The following is a 24,007-nucleotide window of genomic DNA, read 5'->3' on the forward strand; positions in this document are numbered from 1 at the left end:
CGCTTGGTTCATGGACGGGCCATTTCAGAATGGCATCAATTTTGGAGCACTGTGGCCTTACGGTACCCACCCACCAGGTAGCCTAAATATTTGGCCTCGCTTAATCCGAAGAAGCATTTCCTGGGATTAATCCGGAGCCCGGCCTCACCAAGTGTCCGTAATACCGCTTGGACATGCTGTAGGTGTTCCTTCCATGTGCTGGAATAGATGACCACGTCATCCAGGTAGGCAGCACTGTATGAGTTATGAGGCGAAGCACTTTGTCCACCAGGCGCTGAAAGGTTGCTGGAGCCCGTGTAACCCAAATGGAAGGACACGATACTGCCAGTGTCCGCTAGGGGTACTAAACGCGGTTTTACCTTCGGAGTCCGTTAAAGGAACCTGCCAGTACCCTTTCGTCATGTCAAGTGTGGTCAGGTATTGAGCCTGTCCAAGCCTCTCGAGGAGGTCGTCCACGCGTGGCATTGGATAAGCATCAAATTGGGAGACTTGATTAAGCCGACGGAAGTCATTGCAGAACCTCCAACTTCCGTCAGGCTTACCGACGAGCACAATGGGGCTGGACCAGGGACTATAACTTTCCTCAATCACACCTAGCTCCAGCATGCGCTTGATCTCAAGCTCCACTTCAGCCTTTTTTGCCTCGGGAAGACGATCACGGGCGTTCTCGGACAACAACCCCGGCTCTGTCACGATGTTGTGCTCAATCAGAGAGGTCCTTCCGGGGTTCTCACTGACTACCTCCCGAACGGTCCGGATAACTGTTTCCAGCTCCTGCCGCTGTCTGGGACTTAAGTCCGTGCCGAAGTTAAGGTCGTGTGTGTGAGCGAAGAGTGAGCGGGGCTGGCCGGAGGAGGGATCGGGGTCCCTGTCCTTCCACGGTTTCAGCAGGTTCACATGATAAACCGCTCCTTTGGCCGACGATTGGGTTGACTCACCAAATAGTCGACCAGTCCCTTCCTCTCCTTAACTTCGTAGGGGCCCTGCCAGTGGGCAAGCAATTTAGAGTGGGAGGTAGGCACTAGGACCATGACCCGATCTCCCGGGCGGAACTCCCGAAGAGGCGTGCCGCGGTTGTAGTACCGGCCTGTGCTGCTTGAGCCTCCTCCATGTGACTTTTAAGGACAGGCGAATCTTTCCAAATCTATCGCGTAACGTCGCGATATACTCCAGTATGTTTGTGGAGGGAAGAGCCTCTTCTTCCCAGCCTTCTTTCAAAATATCTAATATGCCCCGAGGTTGTCGCCCGTACAGTAGTTCAAAAGGGGAGAACCCGTGGAGGCTTGTGGGACTTCCGATAGGCAAAAAGGACGAGGGGGAGGAGCTGATCCCAGTTCCTTCCATCCTCGCTGACCACCTTACGCAGCATTTGCTTGAGAGTTTGATTAAACCTCTCTACTAATCCGTCGGTTTGAGGATGATACACGAGGTCTTTAAATGCTTTATTTTCAGTAATCTGGCAGTCTCCTTGAACGTTTCCGAGGTGAAGGGGGTCCCCTGGTCTGTCAAGACTTCTTTGGGGATCCCCACGCGCGCGAATACCCCTAGTAATTCCCGTGCGATGGCTTTAGAGGTAGCTGAGCGCAACGGAACAGCTTCGGGTATCGTAGCGTAATCCACGAGGACTAAAATGTACTTGTGTCCTCGGGCTGAGGGCTCCAGGGGTCCCACCAGGTCGACCCCGATTCTGTGGAAGGGAACGTCAATCAGTGGAATAGGAACGAGAGGAGCACGGTCCCTCCTAGGAATTTGTCGCAGTTGACACTCCGGGCAGGAAGCGCAAAAGCGACGAACCTCCTCATTAATTCCTGGCCAGTAGAAACGGAGCTTGATCCGCTCCAGAGTTTTTTCGGTGCCCAGGTGGCCACCTAGGAGGTGGGCGTGTGCTAGCTCGCAGACCTGCCGCCGGAAGGTACGCGGCACCAGCAGCAGCCTCGTCTCCTGCCCGTCATGCATTGCTACACGGTAAAGGAGGTCATTATCTAGCACAAAGTAGGGGCCCTGTGGCATCGACTGATTAGTGCGCTGGCCATTGACAAGGACCACTGCATTTTTTACAAACTTCAGGGAGTCATCATTCCATTGCTCCCTTCTAAAAGAAGCCGGCGTTTCTTTAAATTGGAACCGCAACACGGAGAGAGGGTCAGCGTCGACCTCAATGGGCGTGGTTTCTTCCCGCTCCGCCGCGTTGGTGGATGACGTGTTCGCCCGCGGCGGGCCGGGAGTTGCCACGCCAGTCAGGGCGACGCTTCGCTCTCTCTGCCGGCTGATTACACGGCGTGGAGGCAGCTTGAGACGGGTTATCTCCGTCCATAACGAGGCCCAAATTAACCCGGGAGTGGTATGTGTCTCACCGCTTTTGATTTTAGACCAGTCCCGCCCTAGTATCACCGGGTGTGGAGGATCAGGTAGGACCGCTACGGTGAGTTCTGAACTGACCCTCCGTAACTGATGACACAGCGGCGGACCTGTACCAGCGGATGTCTCCGTGGACACAGGTTATACCGGTCTTAAATTTTAGCCACTGTTGCGGTTGCACAAAGCGGGCAACAATGGAAATGTTGCTGCGGTCGAACAATCCTGTGGTCTTGTGTCCGTTGGCGATCACCACGCCAGTATGTGGGACCGCCAACGGATTAGCGAGAGCACACCAACCCCTCCTCGCCCTCCACCTGCATTCCTCCTTGCCCCAAGCGGTTTGCGCGCCAGCGCCGCGGACGCCCGTACGAGCTCCGGATTGTACAGGGAGGGGCTAGGTCTTGGAACGTACCCCGGCTGGGTTTGACATGAGGACGGTTCTGCTCCCCCAGAGTGTGAGGCCGCCCTCTGCGTCTCCATAAGCTCTATGAGCTCAGACATGTTCTTAAACTGCTCGCCCCAAACCGGCTGGGTGAAGCCACGGGGAAGCGCTTCCAGGAGCAGATAGCAAGCTACCTGCTCTATTATTTGGTAGGGCGTGTTTTCAAATGGCCGTAGCCAATGCCCTACCATTGCCCATAAGGACCAGGCTTGTCTGTTGGTCGGCGCTCAGGGTCCAACCTCCATTTTTATTTTATTCACCTGCCAGTCTGGGGCACCCCTAGGTGGTAAATGGGGCTTTGGTTTCAGGGAGGCAGGCACTCTCCCCAGAGAGCATACTGAGTCCCTTTTGCCTCCCCCTCCAGGGCAGCCCAATTCTGTGAGCCCCACCCGCACACTCCCTGGCCTCTCCAGATGGCCTAGTTATGAGTGCTGGGAGCGGAGCCCGCACCGGGTCACGCCGGACCGGGCACCCTCCCGCCTGAAGACTCGGCCCCGCGCTCCCACCTGGGTATATTGCAGGTCCTGTCCCCTTCTCTCTGGGACTTCTCCATCCTGCCGACTACGCCACTGTCACAAGAACGAGACATGGACAGATAAAGAGTTGGGGCAGCCACCCGTATATTGTGGTATCCTGGCTGCAAAGTCGTTTTCTTAGAAATACAGAGCACTGAAGTGCATACAACCGAGTCCAAAACAAGACTGAGGAAACAAAGGAAAAGGGCAGGTTTTAAAGGGGGAGACAGGAAGTGAGGTCGTATGGATCTGGCACGTGGTCTTCCACCATTGGCTCGTAGCCGGAGGTGACATCAGAGGGACTGGAGCTGGTGTGGCCGAGTTCCATTGGCTCAGTCCCGAAGTGATGTCAGGAGATCCAGGTGAAATCCCCGGGATGGTCTACAGGCAAGGAGAAAAGAGTCAGTGCGCTCTGCCACACCCCGCATGCCTCCGAACTGCCTTCACTCAAGCCCTTTAGCTGCCTCCCATGCGCACGTGTGTGACAATATATATATATATATATATATATATATATATATATATATATATATATATATATATATATATGAAAATTAGAACATTAGAACATTAGAACAATCTAGGCGAGAACAGGCCATTCAGCCCAACAAAGCTAGCCAGTCCATATATACTGTATATATACACAACCACATTTTTTTTATTTTTAATAAATTTGCAAGAACCTCAAGTAAACTTTTTTCATGTTGTCATTATGGGGTGTTGTGTGTAGAATTCTGAGGAAAAAAATGAATTTAATCCATTCTTGAATAAGGCTGTAACATAACAAAATGTGGAAAAAGTGATGCGCTGTGGATACGTTCCAGATTCCCTGTACATAGTGCACATTTGAAATAATGAAGGAGACTATTTACTAAAAATAAACACGCTTGCGCGATATCGCGCATTAACTGAACTTACTTATTCTTTTACATAAATAAGAATCGTCACTAGTCAGAAATGTTTTTACAAGGTGAGGTAATGGTTACGAAAACAGGTACAGCATGAGGCCGTTATGGTGAAGATAACGTAAAGTGGATGATGAGAAATACAAATGAAACGGGGATGTGCTGTGATTAGAACGTCAATAGTAATGAGCTGCATTAATTTCTGAGGACCTACTCAGAGGACGCATCAAATGAACGCTGGAAATGCGTGGCAGCCATCTATATTATATCTATCTATCCATATATATATATATATACACTATATACTCTGTATTTCAATTTTGTGTCTGATTATTTCAATAGTTTGTAGGAGCCCAGGTTTTTTTACAACATGGGCTTACATATCTTATATATCCATCCATCCATTATCCAACCCGCTATATCCTAACTACAGGGTCACGGGGGTCCGCTGTAGTCAATACCAGCCAACACAGGGTGCAAGGCAGGAAACAAACCCCGGGCAGGGCACCAGCCCACCGCATAGCTTATATATATTTATATATATATATATATATATATATTGTAAGATATGGCCATCCATTCATCCCAGCCAATACCCCCAAGTGGAGCCCTCCTTGCAGCATGGAGGTCCCCAGAAGACCAGCAGGGCATCATGGACAATGTGGTTTTTATGCACAGCCCTGCTGAATGCCATGGGGGCCACAGGAGGGAGCTGCAGGGAGGACCGAGGGCTTCTTAGTGCCCTGTGACCCGGAGGTTCGTCATAGGAAGAGCGGCGGACTTCGGGTTGAAGAAAGAACTTTACCTGACCGGAAGTGATTGAGAATCACATGGACTGGAGATTGGGAACACTTCCGGGTCAGGGAATATAAAAGGACTGTGGGAGCTCCCAGACGGGGAGCTGTGTTGGGAGGCAGGGTGGCTAAGCGTCTGGGAGTTAGGAGGATTGTTATTGGTTTATTTGTGATTGTTTATTGAGTATTGTGGAGAGGAGCGTGCTTTCTGCACATTATTATTATAATAAATATCATTATTGGACTTTTACCTGGTGTCTGACGTGGTGTCTGAGGGTGCAAGGTGCGAGCATACCCTTAATCTGTCACAATATATATATATATATATATATATATATATATATATATATATATATATATATATATATATATATATATATATATATATATATATATATATATATATATAAATCAGGCATTTTAAGTGGTATTTGTAGATAATGGTGACAAAACAAACATCAGGTTACATTTACATTTTATGCTCAATGGTATATAAATTTCCCCTTGGGATTAATAAAGTATGTATCTATCTACAGACCCTGACAAAAGTCTTGTCGCTTGTGTTCAAATTGATCTGAAGTGCTGCTAAAATATATTTCTAATCAAGATTTTGTTACAAGAAATGGGTCATTTCAATCCCATCAGTTTTTGTAATAATGTTTCAGTGCAAAACGAAACTGACAAACAGTATTCTAATATTCACAGCTTGGTAAAGCCCATTGAGTCCATTTTTGGCAGGACATACGTGTTGTCCCCTTGTCATATGAGCTTCACCTGTGACTAATAATGGATCAGTTAGGTCTCAGGTGTGTATAAAAAGAACCGCAGTACACTAGACCTTCACATCAACTGCAACTAGACCTCTGCAAACATGCTTAAGATTCACCCTGAGACTAAAGTGTTGATTACCATACCATACCATTTTTATTTGTTGAGCGCTTAAAAACACAGCATTACAACTGACCGAAGCGCTGTACAGTTAAAAAGAAGCAAGACTAAAAACAAAATATTAAACACAAACATTAAGGGAGAAATTAAAGCAGAGATACTAAAAACAGGCCAGATGACCCAATAAAATAGGGAAATAGGAAGAAACAAGTGGAAATGAGACAGGTTAAGAAGTAAAAGCCAATGTGAAGAAGTGTGTTTTTAGGCGTGATTTAAATGAGGCGACTGAGGTGGCTTTTCTAACCACTAAAGGTAGGGAGTTCCAGAGCCTGGGTGCACAGATGGAAAAAGCCCTTTTACCACGAGCTTTAAAATGTGCCTTGGGAACAGTTAGGAGCAACTGATCTGCGGATCTAAGAACACGAAGAGGATTGTGAGGATGGATTGATTATCAAGAGGCTGAAGACCAAATCCACTGCTGATGTGGCAAACACCTTCAATGTGTCTCAGCGTCAAATTCAGAGGATAAAAAAAAAAAAGATTTGAAGAGACTGGAGACGTTTTTGACAAGCCCAGGTCAGGAAGACCCCGCAAGACAACTGCTCGAGAGGACCGTTTGTTGCTTCGAAAATCCAAGACCAGCCCATTTTCCACTGAGACCTGGTCACCTGAAGTCCCTGAGTCAACTGTGGAAACTGAATGTTCTCTTCGTTCCCTTGTACTAATTCATGTCTGAGAAGTAAGCTTTACAAAACCATGTAATAGAATGCTTTGTTTTAGCAAACAAAAAAATATTTGTGCAAAGGACTCAAGGTCTGAGCATTCCACACATGAGTCTGCCTTATCACGTTTTCCCTCAGCTTGCATCTGAACGCCATAACAAAAGGGGCCAAGAAATCAAGTTGCCAAGGGGCGTTGAAGGGGCTCAAGGATTGTGTATAATAAAGTGTTGACTGTTGCATTTTATAATGATATTAAATTACGCATTCTAGGGGTATAAAACTGGACCACACCCAACAGACGGGGTTCAGAAGAGCCCTGACGCTGTCATGTACATTTGATTGTCTGCTTTTCTGAAACTCTTCTCACCGTGACTCTGAAAAATAAAGCTGCTTTATAACCACACCTGCTGTCTGGTCTGAGTTTTCGTCCACAGTTTTGGAGCCCAACGTGGGGCAGGAGACGGCTCCTCGTGCAGGATCGTCCAGAGGACCATGGTGGAGCCGATTCCGGCCGGGTCGGGTCCAGCTTCGGTAAATGTAGGATTGGCCTGCCTTGGGCATTTCCTGCGTGGGGAGTCCCTGACCTCCTCCTAGTCGATACGAGGCACGACTTGACAGGCATTTCCAGGCAAGTGGATGGAGTCACGGTGAGTAGATTGGGGGATTCCTATTAGTTGAGTTTGACTTTTGTGCTAGAAGTAATACGAATATCGAAAGAAAAAGAATAAAAGCATATGCAAAATAAAGAATAAGAGAGCATACTGTATCAGACCCATAGGAGGGTTCTAAGGACTCACGGAAGGTGACTTGGGACCCTACGGAAAACGGCACAGTGTGAATGTTAGCTAGTCACCCCCGTGAAGTGGAATAGAAAGGGGCGAGTGACACGCTCCTATAATAATTTGAGGAATGGGGGTGAAAGGGCGTATTTAGAGAATGTGTATTTAAATAAACGGGAGGTCGAGTTTTTCATCCACTGTCTGGTCATACTCTTGTTTCAATGGGTTGCTAGGGTGACGGAGACAATACCCTGGCAGATTGACGCATACAAACTGTCTGATGAAGGGATTGGGGTAAAAGCCTCCATATCCCGGACTCCACGGGGCGTATTGATGTAGGATTCTGCTGATGCGAATAAACGGACACAAAATCACCTGAAGCTGTAATCCGGGGATAGGAGCGGACGGCGGGTGGAACGGGGTTTATCGAGGGCTGAGTCACTTTCTGCTGAGATCCTGCCACTCAATATGGGAAAAAAACAATCAGCAAGCCAGTCAAACAGTCCCCCAAGAGTCCTAAAAACCTAACGTTAGAAGGATTATTTTCAGGGGATCGCCAGGCTCCTAGTGCGCTGTCGGGGTCGAAAGGCGGGTCCCCTAGAAAGCTCATTGAAAAGAAGACAGGATTAGATTTAAAAAAAAAATAATGGCATGTAGAAAGTGGAATAAGGTCAGTGCAGGTAGATGGCGTAGTGGAAGGAACCGGAGATATGAATGAGATACAAGACATTAGAAAAAATACTGTGCAGAAATACACGGGCTTGTTGTAATGGAGGTCCTTATCGGATGGATATGTATGACAGATGGGAATTGGTTATTAAAGACCGTACGTTGGAAGCGGCACAGAAACGGAATGAGCATTAAGTTGCTGAACTTAAGAATAGAAAGGAAAAGGAAGAGCTGCTTATAGCTTTACAGAAAGTGCAGGCTGATACGGGACCCCAGTCTGAAGGAAGGAGGAAAAGGAGTGATAAAAAAGACCCCTTATATCCTGTGCTCTCTTCCCCAACACTTTACCCACAACCCCTTCCACAGCCTCTTTCACTCATTGCTTCAACGGCTCCTGTGGTTACCGATGCCCAAGTTACTGATGATTTCTTTGATGAACAATATCAGTGCAACCCCTCCTTACTTACGGATCCAGGTGATGAGACTGACAGCCCCTTGTTAGGGGCTATTGGAGGCTCTTCTAACTCACACAAAAAGCCCTCCATTTCACAACGTACTAGAAGCAAGACACTCAGAGATAAGTCCCCTGAAAACCTTACCCCGTTTAAGTCCCCAAAACCTTTAGCACCCACATTTTCATGCCCTTTAATTGAGGTCCCTAACTCCCAACATGATCCCACACTACCCCTAAGAAACGCTAACCCCACTACTGTAATGTTACATCGTAACTGGGATATTCAAGAGCTGAAAGACGTAGTGTCCGAATTGCCTGATCTTTAAGGTGGGTTGAAGGTTGTGGAACAGGTGCAGCAGCTGACGACATGTACAAACCCAGTGCAGCCGAGTGGACCAAAGTGCTATGCAGAAAGATGGGCACTACTTGGGCTACTGTCAATCATGGGCAGCATAGTGGAGTACAGTGGCAGTGGAATGAGGCATTGCCTCGTGGACAAAATAATGAGGGTCCTTTCCTTGCCCAATGGGAACCCGTGAAAACTGCAATAACTGCAAAATATAAAAAGGGCACTGACTGGTCCCTTATTTCAGCTGCCAAACAAAAGAAAGATGAGACGGTAGATGAATGGGCACACCGCATTCAGGACTTGATGACAAACCATTCTGGCTTAGACAGCCCAGATGACCGTGCCAAGGCAGCAGTTCCTCCTTTTGTGTCAGGACTCAGAAGTGATATTCAAAATAAAGTACGCTTGTCCTGTATTTGGATGGGAAAGTGTCACTTTTGATGAAGTTTAAAGACATGCGGAGCATGCTGAACGACAGACTAAACAAAAAGAGTCAGACACTCAGACCAAGTTAATCGCGGCACAACTGAATTATTATGCAGGTGGAGCTGTCTCAGGCAGGGGTCGAGGACGTGAAGGATGTGGATTTTTCTGAGGACAGGGGCAAGGCCGGGGAAGAGGTCGCAGATTTTTACTCCCTAATCCGAATTCTTCATCTGCTTAACCGTCTCTCCCCTCAGATTCAGCACCTACATCTTGCCTGTTATGATGGGACACTTCTGCCGCAATTGCCCACATCAGCTTCCTCCCCCGGCTTCCTTACCTGAACCTGAGGATATTCCTTTCACAGGGACCCCCAGCCACTCTCTTCAGTTGCCTTTGCTCACTTGCCATGCGGACACAGATCCTTTATTGACTTTGCTGATGAATGGCACTGAAACTGCTTTTCTAGTCTGCCTCGAACGATACAGTGACTGTACTTACTGCTTCTGGACAACCTCATGTTTTGCTGGTGTCTAAACCTCTTCGGGTTCAGCTTCATTCCAGTGGTTCCACTTTGATGCACCGGTTTTTGTCATATCAGCTCTGCCCTGTTAATCTGTTAGGAAGGGATCTGATGACAAAGCTCTCCCTCTCTATTTCTCTAACCGAACGAGGGTTTTACTGTTCTATTCCTAAATTCCTTTGCCAAACCCACCCCAACATCTCCTCACACACCATTCTCCTTAAAGCCCTACACTCTTTTCCTTCATGTCTTTTTCCCCACTTGCAAGTCCCCAACACCCTCCACTGCACTGCCCAGTACTTCCCTGCTGAAGTGGACACACCTTGGTTAGAATCTTTTCTCTCTTCAGGTAATAGCCCAGAGACCCTCCATATCCCTTGCATTTTTTTCTCATCCACCAAAGCCGCTGCTCCAGTGCACCTCACATATTCACAAAGCGTTTTCTATTTAGGAGATTCAGTTCCCAATGTTTTCTTAGCCAAATCTAGCACCGTTCACTGAGTTGAAATTGGGGAATGGGTGGAACAATGTTTCGATAGGATGGACTGGCTGCACGTTGCTCCGGGTATTTTTGATACCTCAGATCATTTGATAACTAAAGTTGTGCTTCAAAATGATTTTTTTAGTACATCGTGCATTGTGCCGTCCTTCCCTTTCTGCTTTTTCATTGCAAACCACCTCTCCCTCTTGGCTTTCCTCACTTCCCGATGCACTGTGGTCCCAAGGGAAAAATGATTATGGAAGGATAGCACACTGTGAGCCACTGGTGATTTACCCAAAATCGTCCTTCCGCCCAACGCGCCCAGTGTCCTCTGTCTCCAGAAGCAGAGGCTGGCATCTCCGCCATACATTCCGATCTCGTGAAACGTGGAGCAGTCATTGAGATTAAATACTCTCCAGTCAACTCCCCCGTTTTACCTGTTTAAAAGGCTGGCGGTTCATGGCGTTTTTGTTCAAGATCTTCAACACGTTAATTCTGCAGTTTTTCCTCCACTATTCTTTCTACAATACCCCCGTCTGCCCATTATTTCTCTATTATCAATCAACATTTATTTATATAGCACATATTCATACAAAAAAATGTAGCAAAAAGTGCTTTACAAAATGAATAGAAAAATAGAAGACACAATAAAAAATAAACATAAGTCAACATTAATTAACATAGAATAAGTAAGGTCCGATGGCCAGGGTGGACAGAAAAAACAAAAAAAAAAACTCCAAGGGCTGGAGAAAAAAAATAAAATCTGTAGGGATTCCAGACCACGAGACCGCTCAGTCCCCTCTGGGCAATCTACCTAACATAATTGAAACAGTCCTCTTTGTATTTAGTTTTTTGTATTTAGTTATTGACCTTGCTAACGCATATTTTTGTATTCCTTTGCACCCCGACTCTCAATTCTGGTTTGCCTTTACTTTCCAAAACCGCCGTTGGACATGGACCGTTATGTCTCAGGGATATACTGAAGCCCTTGTGTATTGGACAAGCTATTGCTCAAATTTAAAAGGCCAGATAAAGACAGTGTATTGATACAGTATGTAAATGATATAATGTGTAGTACTACAGAAGAAGATTGTGCACGTGATACTCAGAAATTGTTATTATTTTTAGCAGCAAATGGCCATAAAGTTTCTAAAACAAAACTGCAGTTAATTCAAACAACTGTGAAATATTCAGGTCATGACATTTCTTGTGAAACAAGAGCTCTCTCTCTCTAGTGATCGTAGAAAGGTCAGAGCAGACTATACTTTGTGAGAAGGTTGGCATCCTTCAACATCTGCAGTAAGATGCTGCAGATGTTCTACCAGACGGTTGTGGCGAGCACCCTCTTCTACGCGGTGGTGTGCTGGGGTGGCAGCATAAAGATGAAAGACGCCTCACGCCTGGACAAACTTGTTAAAATCCTAAATCCAAAGAGGACTGTTTCATTTATGTTAGGTAGAATGCCCCGAGGGGACTGGGCGGTCTCATGGTCTGGAATCCCCACAGATTTTATTTTTTCTCCAGCCGTCTGAGTTTTTTTTTTTCTGTCCCCCCTGGCCATTGAACCTTACTCTTATTCGATGGTAATTAATGTTGATTTATTTTGTTTTCTTATTGTGTCTTTCATTTTTCTATTCTTTAATATGTAAAGCACTTTGAGCTACTGTTTGTATGAAAATGTGCTATAGAAATAAATGTTGTTGTTGTTGTTGTTGTAGAAGGCAGGCTCTATTGTAGGAGTAAAGTTGGACAGTTTAACATCTGTGGCAGAGCGACGGGCACTAAGCAAACTCCTGTCAATCATGAAGAATCCACTGCATCCACTGAACAGGATCATCTCCAGACAGAGGAGCAGCTTCAGTGACAGACTTTTGTCACCGTCCTGCTCCACTGACAGACTGAGGAGATCGCTCCTCCGCCACATTATGCGACTCTTCAATTCCACCCGGGGGAGTAAATGCGAACATTCATTTTATTTTAATTCTTTTCATTTTTATTTCTATTTAATTTAATATATATTTTTTTTTAATATCAGAATACTGCTGCTGGATTATGTGAATTTCCCCTTGGGATTAATAAAGTATCTATCTATCTATTATATAGTGCCTGTCAAATCTATCTATCTATCTATCTATTATATAGTGCCTTTCATATCTATCTATCTATCTATTATATAGTGCCTTTCATATCTATCTATCTATCTATCTATCTATCTATCTATCTATCTATCTATCTATCTATCTATCTATTATATAGTGCCTTTCATATCTATCTATCTATCTATCTATCTATCTATCTATCTATCTATCTATCTATCTATCTATCTATCTATCTATCTATTATATAGTGCCTGTCAAATCTATCTATCTATCTATCTATCTATCTATCTATCTATCTATCTATCTATCTATCTATCTATTATATAGTGCCTTTCATATCTATCTATCTATCTATCTATCTATCTATCTATCTATCTATCTATCTATCTATCTATCTATTATATAGTGCCTTTCATATCTATCTATCTATCTATCTAAACACCATTCAAAATCTTCCTAGACCTGTTACAAAGCGACAGGTTGTGTCTTTATTAGGCATTCTAGGATACTGATGGATGGATGGATGGATTTTAAACTTCACTGAAAGAGCACAGCCTTTGCAAACTTTAGCAATCACCCCTGATCTCCCCCTTTCTGGTCAGGTGGTTTGGAATGATCGAGCTGAGAAGGCTTTATGTGACTTAAAAAAAAAAAAAGTGCCCTACTGTTTGCGCATGCGTTGGGACTGTTGACTATCTCGTCCATTCACTCTGTTCGTGGACAAAAAGGGGGGATATATTACTGCAGTTCTTACACAATTCCATGGAGAAAAAACAAAGGCTTAGCCTATTTTTCGAAAAAAATTGGATCCAGTGGCTGTGGGACATCCAACCTGTCTCAGAGCAGTAGCAGCCACAACAGAGGCCGTGCTAGACTGTACAGATATAGTGCTCATGAGCCCCCTAGTGGTAAGAGTACCTCACGCCGTACACTCCATTCTAGTACAGGCTAAAACCTCACATCTCACTACTGCAAGGGTAATACACTATCAAAATGTACTCTGTACGTTGTCAAACGTTACCATAGAAAGGTGCTCCACCTTAAATCCAGTTACTCTTCTACCAACTGTCATGATGAAATAACTAAGGTTATAAAACCTAGACCAGACCTACAGGAAACAACCGAATTTCTTCAAGTTTAAGCGCGCAGGCAGCTGAGTTGATAGTTCTCACCCGAGCTTGTCAGTTGTCAGAGGGAAAAACTGTAACTATCTATACTGATTCTAGATATACTTTTGGAGTCTGCCATGATCATGGGGCATTATGGAAACTCGGGGGATTCAAGACCAGTACTGGCAAGCCCATTCAGCATCAAAAACTAAAAGAATCCCTCTTAGAGGCCATAACGAAACCATCAAAGCTAGCGATCGTTAAATGTCCAGCTCATACAGGAAAACAGGATCCTGTCAGCAAAGGAAACGAATTAGCTGATCATCTTGCTAAACGGGCTGCGTATAATAACACACCAATCTCTCTATTCCAACAGAGAAATGACCAGGACACTGATAATAAAATAATCTCTTTACAGAGTGCAGCCACGGACACAGAAAAGAGAAAATGGTCCAAAGAAGGGTCCCTCTCTGGTGGAGTCTGGACCCATAAGCAAACTAACAAACCTTTCCTTCCTAAAGCTTCTTTTCCAGGTATGGAAAAAATCGCCCATGGCCTAGACCATGCTGGAAAAGACGCCATGGTTCAAGATGTTGAAAAACATTGGGAAGCTGTAGGTTTCTCTACATATGCAGAGCAGTTCTGCAGGTGCTGTGCATTATGTCAAAAGTTTAATGTAGGAAAGGGCATCCAGGTAAGTCCCGCCGTTACACCTAACCCAATGGGTCCATTCGAACACCTTCAAATGGACTTCATTGAATTAACACCATCAAAGGGGTACCGCTACTGTTTAGTAATTGTTGATGCGTTCTCCCGATGGGTGGAAGCTTTCCCTTCCAAACATGCGGATGCCAAACCTGTGGCAAAAGCTTTGATAAAGGAAATCATTTCAAGATGGGGCATACCGCAGAAATTACAAACTGATAATGGCACCCACTAAATTCCATTATAAATGAATTAACCACCTGGCTCCAGATAAATGTGCATCATTATTGCAAATACCACCCTTAGAGTGGAGGTATTGTGGAACGATGCAATGGTACCTTGCAATCTAAACTGGCTAAAATCTGTGAGCAAACAAATTTAACTTGGCCTGATGCTCTGCCTCTGGCCTTGATGGGATTAAGGAGAAGAACACATCGGCAGTTAGGGCTGTCGCCATTCGAAATTCTGACCGGACGGCCCATGCCAGTCGGCATGGTCATAGGTAATGTTACACTGCATACTGTGGACAATGATCTTCTTTCCAGTCTTACAGGTCTCCGAGCATCTCTGAAGGAAGTCCACGAGCAGGTGAATCAGGCCTGGAGAACTAGTCCTCCATCAAAGGACTCCCCGATTCCGTTAGGATCCTGGATTCTGGCTAGAGATACTCGAAGGAAACATTGGCACCACCCTCGGTGGAGAGGACCGTTCCAAGTTCTGCTGTCGACACCACACGCTGTTAAAGTTGAGGGACTGCCTGCTTGGATTCACATCTCACATTGCAAAAGATGGCACCCTTGATTGTGGTATCCTTGTTTGCTGCCATATCCTGAAGATGTACAAACTGGGTTAACTGGAGAATTTACTTTTGCCTGGTGTTTCTTATGGACATGTGAACGAGTGTGCCCTGTGATAGGATGGCATCCAGTTCAAGGGTTCCAGTGCCCACAACTTTAATAGGTGCCAGATGACCATGACCCTGAACTGAAGTGGGTTAGAAAATGGATGGACTGATAAATGTATGAAAGACGCTATATAAAGCACAGCTTGAAAGAAAGCTGGATTTTTGTTCTTCCAAAAGATTATTTTCTAGAACATAATAGTAAAAATTGTATGGACTTTCAGCTATAAAAACATCAATATTTGGACATTTTAGGGTGATTTATTTTCAAGTCACCGGGGACTTCTTGTGCTTTGCTCCTGTTTGCAGGTTTCTGGTGGCTCATTTAGCTGAGCTGTAGCCACTGTTGGGGGTCCTGAGTCAGAACACACCTCCACTCAACCTGGTTAAATGGCTCAAGTCAGTTTTCATCTCTCTTACAGTTGCTTTAATTGTTCTCCTGCTTGTAGCTTGCTGTATTGTTCCCTTGATAAGATACATTGTATCCAAGTATTTTACTGCCTCTATGGCAAAGGCTTACTTTTTACACAAAGAATAAATGCTTCAGCCCACTCCATCCACCTCTCCTACCCTTTCCTACTCAACTCTCCCTGATCAAAAATTTTTTGTTTGCTAAAAAAGGGGGGAATGTGGAAGACAAATGTTCTCTTCGTTCCCTTGTACTACTTCATATCTGAGAAGTAAGCTTTACTAAAAGCATGCTTTGTTTTAGCAAACCGAAAAATATTTGTGCAAAGGATTCAAGGTCTGAGCAGTCCACACATGAGTCTGCCTTATCACGTTGTCCCTTAGCTTACATCTGAACGCCATAACAAAAGGGGCCAAGAAATCAAGTTGTACAAGGGACGGTAAAGGGGCTCAAGGTTTGTGTATAATAAATGTGTTGACTGTTACATTTTATAAGGATATTAAATCATGCATTCTAGGGGTATAAGACTGGACCCCACCCAACAGACGGGGTTCAGAAGAGCGCTGACGCTGTCATGTATATTTGATTGTCTGCTTTTCTGAAACTCGTCTCACCGTGACTCTGAAAAATAAAGCTGCTTTATAACCACACCTGCTGTCTGGTCTGAGTTTTCGTCCACACAACCAAAACAGTTTGTCGGATTCTGTCTCGAAATGGCCTCCATGGTCGAATCAGTGCCCATAGGCCAGCACTAAACAAAAGACAACTGAAAAACCAGGTGGCATTTGCCAAGGCCCACAGCCTGCTAAAAGGATGGACGCTGGAAAAGTGGCAGAAGGTGGATTTTTCAGATGAATCTTCTGTCGAATTACACCACAGTCACCGCAAATATTGCAGGAGACCTACTGGAACCCGCATGGAGCCGAGATTTACCCAGAAAACAGTGAAGTTTGGTGGAGGCAAAATCCTGGTCTGGGGTTACATCCAGTATGGGGGTATGCGAGGGATCTGCAGGGTGGAAGGCAACATCAATAGTCTAAAATATTAAGAAATCTTAGCTACCCAACCATAAAAAAGGGCAAATTCTGCAGCAGGATGGTGCTCCATCATCAAAGTTCCTTAAAGCGAAGAAGATCAAGATGCTCCAGGATTGGCCAGCCCAGTCACCAGACATGAACATCATTGAGCATTTGTGGGGTAGGATGAAAGAGGAAGCATGGAAGACGAAACCAAAGAATATTGATGAACTCTGGGAGGCATGCAAGACTGTTTTCTTTGCTATTCCTGGTGACTTCATCAATAAATTGTATGAATCCTTGCCAAACAGGATGGATGCTGCCCTTCAAGCTCATGGAAGTCATACAAGATATTAAATTTGGATCTCACAGCACCACTACTTCATTTGCTGACATATTTTTGGATTTGCAGTCAAGTTGTTCATTTTCTGTATAGGCGACAAAACTTTTGTCTTGCCCAAATTTGACCTTTCTGTCTTGATTAAATGATAAATCTTTTTTCAGTGAAACTAATTTATTTCGGCGCATTAAGCATCATTTGGGAGGGCTTTAGCTTTTCATATGAGCTATTTCTAACACCAGTTGATTAATTAAAAGTCAGGTTAATAGCAGGAGTTTCTACAAAATAGAGAAGTGACAAGACTTTTGTCAGGGACTCTATCTATCTACACTGTGTGCACAATTATTAGGCAAGTGAGTATTTTGACCATATCATCATTTTTAATGCGTATATTCCAACTCCAAGCTGTATTAACTTGAATGCTTATTGGATTTAAGCACGTCAGGTGATGTGTATTTGTGTAATGAGGGAGGGTGTGGCCTAAGGAGATCAACACCATATATCAAGGTGTGCAGAATTATTAGGCAGCTAGTTTTCCTCAGGCAAAATGGGCCAAAAAAGAGATTTAACTGACTCTGAAAAGTCAAAAATTGTAAAAAGTCTTTCAGAGGGATGCAGCACTTTTGGAATTGCTAAGATATTGGTGTGTGATCACAGAACCATCAAACATTTTGTTGCAAATAGTCAACAGGGTCGGAAGAAACGTGTTGAGAACAAAAGGCAAATTAGCTGCCAAAGATTTGAGAAGAATCAAGCGTGAAGCTACCAGGAACCCATTATCCTCCAGTACTTTCATATTCCAGAGCTGCAACCTACCTGGAGTGCCCAGAAGTACAAGGTGTTCAGTGCTCAAAGACATGGCCAAGGTAAGGAGGGCTGAAACCCAACCACCACTGAACAAGAAACAGAAGTTGAAACGCGTCAAAACTGGGCCAAGAAATATCTGAAGACAAATTGTTTTCAAAGGTTTTATGGACCGATGAGATGAGAGTGACTCTTGATGGACCAGATGGATGGACCTGTGGATCAGTAATGGGCACAGAGCTCCACTCCAACGTGGAGGTGGGGTACTGGTATGAGCTGGTATTTTTAAAGATGAGCTAGTTGGACCTTTTTGCATTGAAGATGAACTCAAAATCCACTCCCAAACCTACTGCCAGTTTTTCGAAGACACTTTCTTCAAACAGTGATACAGGAAGAAGACCATGATTTTTATGCAGGCCAATGCTCCATCACTTGCATCAAGTTCTCACTGCGTGGCCAGCCAGTAAAGGCCTTAAAGATGAAGGAATAATGACATGGCCCCCCTTCCTCATCTGACCTAAACCCTATCGAGAACTTGTGGGCACTTCTTAAACGCTAGATTTACGGGGGAGAAAAACAATCCACCTCTCTGAAGAGTGTCTGGGAGGCTGTAGTCACTGCTCCACAAAAGCTGATCGTCAACAGATCAAGAAACTGACAGACTCCATGAATGGAAAGGCTTAGGACTGTTATTGGAAAGAAGGGTGGCTATATTGGTCATTGATTGATTGATTGATTTTTTGAAATGTCAGAGATGTTTATTTGTAAATTTTGAGGTGTTTGTTTATTATTCTCACTATAACAGATGAAAATAAACAAGTGAGATGGGAAAATTTTCATTTTTCCTTTAGTTGCATAATAAATCTGCACACTAATAGTTGCCTAATAATTGTGCTTTATATGTATTCCCCTGATGATGTTCACACTCACATTTCCGTTGTGAAACATTCAGGTTTCAGGTTTATTAACATTTTGGATTGACTGATGGCACTGTGTTTGTTCCATATTAAAATTAATCCTCAAAAATACAACTTGCCTAATAATTCTGCACTCCCTGTATCTATCTAAATTACAAATGTGGATAAAGTGAAGTCCCCCACCATTCACCAGTATGTTAACTACCTTGATTAAGAATCGGGTGCAGATGATAAGGACCTTCTTTGATAGGATCTTCTCTGAGCCTGCCCTCTTCTTTAAACCAACTCCGACATTTCATTTGTTGTTGATGAGCGTCTTACCACCACACTGAGACTGGCTGTGTTCTCAGAGGCTTTCAGAAAGAAGTCCAGAATGGGTGTGACAAAGACCACCGAACAAGTAGCAACTGTAATACATGCTGGAGGAGATGCTGTGGTTTGCATCAGGGCCCGGGCAGCTCACCTTCATTGATGCTTGAGGATACCGTGAATCCATCGGCCAGAAGATTGAAGCTCAACAGAAAGTGGACTTTGCAACATGACAACGACCCTGAACAGACCAATAAACCCACCCAAGAAGAATGAACGGCTGATAAGAAAGAAACGGAATGGCAAACTCAGAGTCCACATAAGACTCCCATCGAGATGCCGTGGGGGGGGGATTTGTGCATACGAGACACCCCGTCAAACATCACATGGAATTCTGTATGGAGGAGTCCAAGAGAGTCTGTCCAGTCGATGTCAGAGACTGCTGGAGCCAAGGGGGTCACAAATGGAAATGACAAACCTGTTCAGATTTCATTTTTTCATATAGAATGAAGATCAAACTATGATATCTCCACATATGTTTAAAAAAAAAAATTCTGGGGTGCACCCACTTTTTCACAGGCCTGGTACCCCCATACCGTATGTATAGATCCATTCATTTAGCCCTTTGGGGTTCTTTTTTTTTTTTTAATTTCTTTGGACTGTTTTCTGACTCACAGACGATTTCTGTACAACGCGTACAAAATTATATAAAAACACAATCCAAGTATCTTTTCGTTTTAACCAATTTAGTGAAATTCAAAGCAAAGACAATTCACCCCCACACACAAAAGGAGAACAAAATGAAAGTCTCAGTTAAAGTCTTGCATATCTTGGCCGCGTTTTTTTTTTTTTTTTAAGTTAACGGTATTCGAGGTCACTCATGGTAATCATCAAACAGCCAGAAAACGGTACGCCTCTAGAACTTTCCATTTGCAAGAAAAACATTCCAAAGTAACAAGCCACGGTTGTATCTAACCGAGACCATCTGTCGTCACGGCAGACGTACAGGCCGAGTATCGGGAACGTCCATTAACTTGCCAGCTTAACAGAAGTCTTCTGGACTCTACGCAGCTCCAGAAAACGGCCATTCTGCTGTAGTGAAGCGACTGTCACATCAACGGGATCGGCTCCTCCATCCGCCAACACACAACTTCAGAGCTTATTATCTTGGGGTTGAACTCTCAACGGTGGCTTGGCAGGAGTGAGGCTCACTCTCCAGTCACCGATTAGGTTTTGCTGTGCCAGGGGTCGATGTGGCACCTGCATTGTTCCTAGCAGTGCTTCTTTTTGTAGTCAAAATGGGGTTATGGTGACTGGCAGTATGCCAAGGCAGGCCCGGATGTTCTTCTTAAAGAGTCTTGTTGATCACAGCACCATTTGAGTCCCGCTGCTTTCCTCGACATTGCGCTCTTCATCTCGTCACTCTAAACACTGACTAGTCACTTGGGAATTGAAATGTTTTTCAGACTGGTTATCTTTGATGACTCCAGCCATGGCCAGAAGTTCTGAGAATGACCCAAGTGTTGGTTTTCACCAAGTCTTCTGCTTCAGTGTTTTGAGATCTTTGTGTCAGATGTTTCTCTGGTACACTGAAGCAGAATGACAAGCATTTCAGAAGTTTCAAAGGATTTTATTGACAAGTCCATAAACTTTATGGGAAAGTCATTGTCTCTGATGAATCCCCTTTCTGATTGGAAAAAAGAAAAGGTGAGCGGCGCTACCATCAGTCCTGTGTCATGTGTGCCAACAGTAAAGCATCCTGAGACCATGCATGTCAGCCAAGGCAGTGGGCTCACTAAGAACACAGCCATGAATAAAGAATGGGATCACAACATCCTCTGGGATCAACTTCTCCCAACCATCCAAGAACAGTTTGGTGACCAACAATGAACAATCCAGCATGATGGAGCACCGGGCCATCAGGCAAAAGTGACAACTAAGTGGCTCAGGGAACAAAACATCGAAATGTGTTGTCCATGGCCAGGAAACTCTCCATTGAGAACTTGTGGTGGCTGGACAAACAAAAAACCCCAATTCTGACAAACTCCAAGTATTGATTATCAGGAATGGGCAGCTGCCATCAGTCAGGATTTGGGCCCAGAAGTTGATGGCCAGCCTGCCAGGGTGAATTGCAGAGGCCTTGAAAAAGAAAGAAGGGCCAACACTGCAAATATGGACTCTGTGCATAAACTTCATGGAATTGTCAATAAAAGCTTTTGAAACTTCTGAAGTGCTTGTCATTCTATACTTCAGTGTACCAGAGAAACATCTGACACAAAGATCTCAAAACACTCAATTAGCAAACTTGGTGAAAACCAACACTTGGGTCATTCTCAGAACGTCTGGCCACGACTGTATGGTTGCTTTCCTGGCACCTGTTTTTCTGACAGATGGTATTGGTCTGTGTGACCAACAACCGCTCGTTTTTCATTATGCGGTTGGCACTGTGGTCCCGATGCAGCTGTGGTTCAGTCAACTTGTATTTTCTAAGTATTTTCCAATGGAGTGTTCTGGTTTATCTGCATGTGTTCAATCCTTTAGCTATAAATATCTCACAATTGGTAACCAGATGGGTTACTGTTGCCACCTCACTCCTACAGTACTGGCACTTGTCAGTTTGACCTTCTTTTCCCCTATTCTTACCATAAGAATGCATCAAAATACACGACTGTTTATTTGAGAGAATTGTTTGCCACATTCTGGACAGCAACGGGGCTTCTCTCCCGTGTGAACGCTCATGTGCTTATGGTGAGTGTTGCTGGCTGAGAAACACTTCCCGCATTCAGTACATTAACCCTTTGAGGGCTTAATTTTTTTTTTTCAGCGGCCGGCAGGAATGCACAGCAGAGCAGCTGCCTGAGGTGCCACCCACCGGATCTAAAGGTGGATCTGGCGAGAGAGCAAAGCGAATGCGCAAAGCAAAATTCTCCACGAACAGCGTTTAGCAAATTAATGCCGAGTCGGACTCTGACGTATTGGACTCCGATTTTGATGTGCGTGATCTAGAAAGCGATGAGCCAGAATCTTCTGATCGGTCCCCAGCTGACCATTGGACTGAACACGATTGTGTAGACAATTTGAAATGTGGTTATAAGTCGACACCCACCTTTCTCCCATGTGAATTCTCATGGCTTACGTCGAGCGATGCTGTCTGAGAAACGCTTGCCACATTCAGTGCAGTAACATGGTTTCTCTCCAGTGTGAATTATGTCATTTGCAAAGACTGCCACGGCATGAGAGCGGTAGAATGGGAAGTAGTGGGAGGCAGCTTGTTGGCCGAGGTCTCCAGGCCTCTGACCAAGACCTGTCGAAACACAGGGCCTGTTAAAGCCCATGGAGGTATTCCCTGTGTGATTTTGGGCTGTACAAGACATAAATTGTTGTTGTTGTTGTTACCCAGTCTCAGTTCGCCTAAGCTAAGCCAGCTGTGGGTTAACTGCACCTCTACATGAAACTGGAGCAGGAAATCTGCTACTGTATTCTTGTGATCTTTCTCAGTTGCTCTTCCTCATCGTTTGGTGAAGCCTTTTGAACTCCTGTTTCTGCACAAGATGGATTCTCCACTGTGGATTCTTACATGCCATCTGCAGACTGCGTATATATGAGAATCATTTACCACATTCTGGACAAGAACATGGATACGCTCCACTTTGTGAGTTTGTTTATGACTATGAAGGCCACTGAAGTTTAAGAATCATTTACCACATTCAGGACAGCTGTGTGAATTCTCATGTGGCGTTTAAGTTGGGAAGTTTGTAAGAATATTTTTCCACATTCAGAACAGCAATGAGGGCTCTTTTCTGCAGTGTGAGTTTTTGCATGCTTCTTCAGATTTTTAAAATACGAAAATATTTTGCCACATTCAGAACAGCCATATGGTTTCTCTCCAGTATGAATTCTTGTGTGGTTCTGAAGATTGCTGCTGTCAGTGAATCGTTTGCCACAATCAGAGCAGCCATAGGGCTTTTCTCCGGTGTGAATTCGCATATGCCTATTGACACTCTGATTGTCTGGAAAACATTTGCCACATTCAGAACAGCTGAGAGGTTTTTCTCCCGTGTGGATTTTTGTGTGTCTCTGAAAATTGCTTATATGCGAGAACTGTTTTCCACACTCAGAACAGGTATAGGGTTTTTCTCCGGTGTGGATTCTTGAGTGTCTCTTAAGACTGTTTATTTGAGAGAATTGTTTGCCACATTCTGGGCAGCAATGGGGTTTCTCTCCCGTGTGAATCCTCATATGCTTATGATGAGTGCTGCTGTCTGAGAAACGCTTACCACATTCAATACAGCAATAGGGCTTCTCTCCAGTGTGAATTCTTTTATGTTTGCGAAGACTGCCACGGCACGACAGCAGTTTACCACATTCAGAACAGGAATATGGATTTTGTCTCGTATGATTCAACTCGTGTTCTTTACAGTCATTGGCGTTTTTCAAGAATTTTCTGCACTCCCTGTAGGCATATAAAGTCTCTTGGTCTGTATTACGCATCTCTTGTTGATCAGTGTCGATGGCTTCTGTATTTACTTGATTGGCCGCAGTAACAGAACTACACTGCAAAGAGGCTGCTGTCAATCCCTCCAATCCTCTTGTTGATTTCTTCATCTTCTTGTCATCCTGCTTGGTTTGCCGTCTGCACTCAAAAGAAGTCTGAGGATGTGAAGATGGGGAGAAGCTGCCATTCTCATGCAAATCTGAAAAGAAATAAAAAGTTTCATTAATTTATTAAGATAAAAAAAAACAAAAAAAAAACAGGTGGCACAATTGTTGGTGTTACTGTTTAATTTCTCCATCTTCCTCTCATATCCTACAGCTCAGATGATGCAGCAAAAGGAAAAACAGAAAACAACCCGAAGATGTTCCTTATACAGCCTCAAGTTAATCCAAAATGCTGCTGCAAGAATTATTACAAGAGCAAGAAAATACGAACACATAACCCCAGTTCTTCAATCCTTACACTTGCTCCCGGTTAGGTTTAGGGCAGATTCATAACAAGAAGTGCAAATCAGGTGAACAGACAACTCGAAAACAGTCAATGGAGTCGAATGAAGGGGTCCAGTGGTGGACATGGCCCCCACCTGCAGAAGAAAATGGCT

At 44.4% G+C, this 24,007-nt stretch overlaps 1 protein-coding gene across 1 annotated transcript in view; it reads right to left on the reverse strand.

The window, feature by feature from the left end:
• Window positions 1–21,721: 21,721 nt before the first annotated feature.
• Window positions 21,722–24,007, reverse strand: part of LOC120528899 (zinc finger protein 184-like) — a 40,285-nt gene continuing 37,999 nt past the window's right edge. The window contains exon 6 of the mRNA XM_039752975.1: window positions 21,722–23,605. Coding sequence (XP_039608909.1) covers window positions 22,599–23,605 — 1,007 coding nt within the window. The 3' untranslated portion in view covers window positions 21,722–22,598. The remainder of the gene's footprint in view (window positions 23,606–24,007) is intronic.

Source organism: Polypterus senegalus, chromosome 4 (assembly GCF_016835505.1).
Source record: "Polypterus senegalus isolate Bchr_013 chromosome 4, ASM1683550v1, whole genome shotgun sequence".
Lineage (NCBI taxonomy): Eukaryota > Metazoa > Chordata > Cladistia > Polypteriformes > Polypteridae > Polypterus > Polypterus senegalus.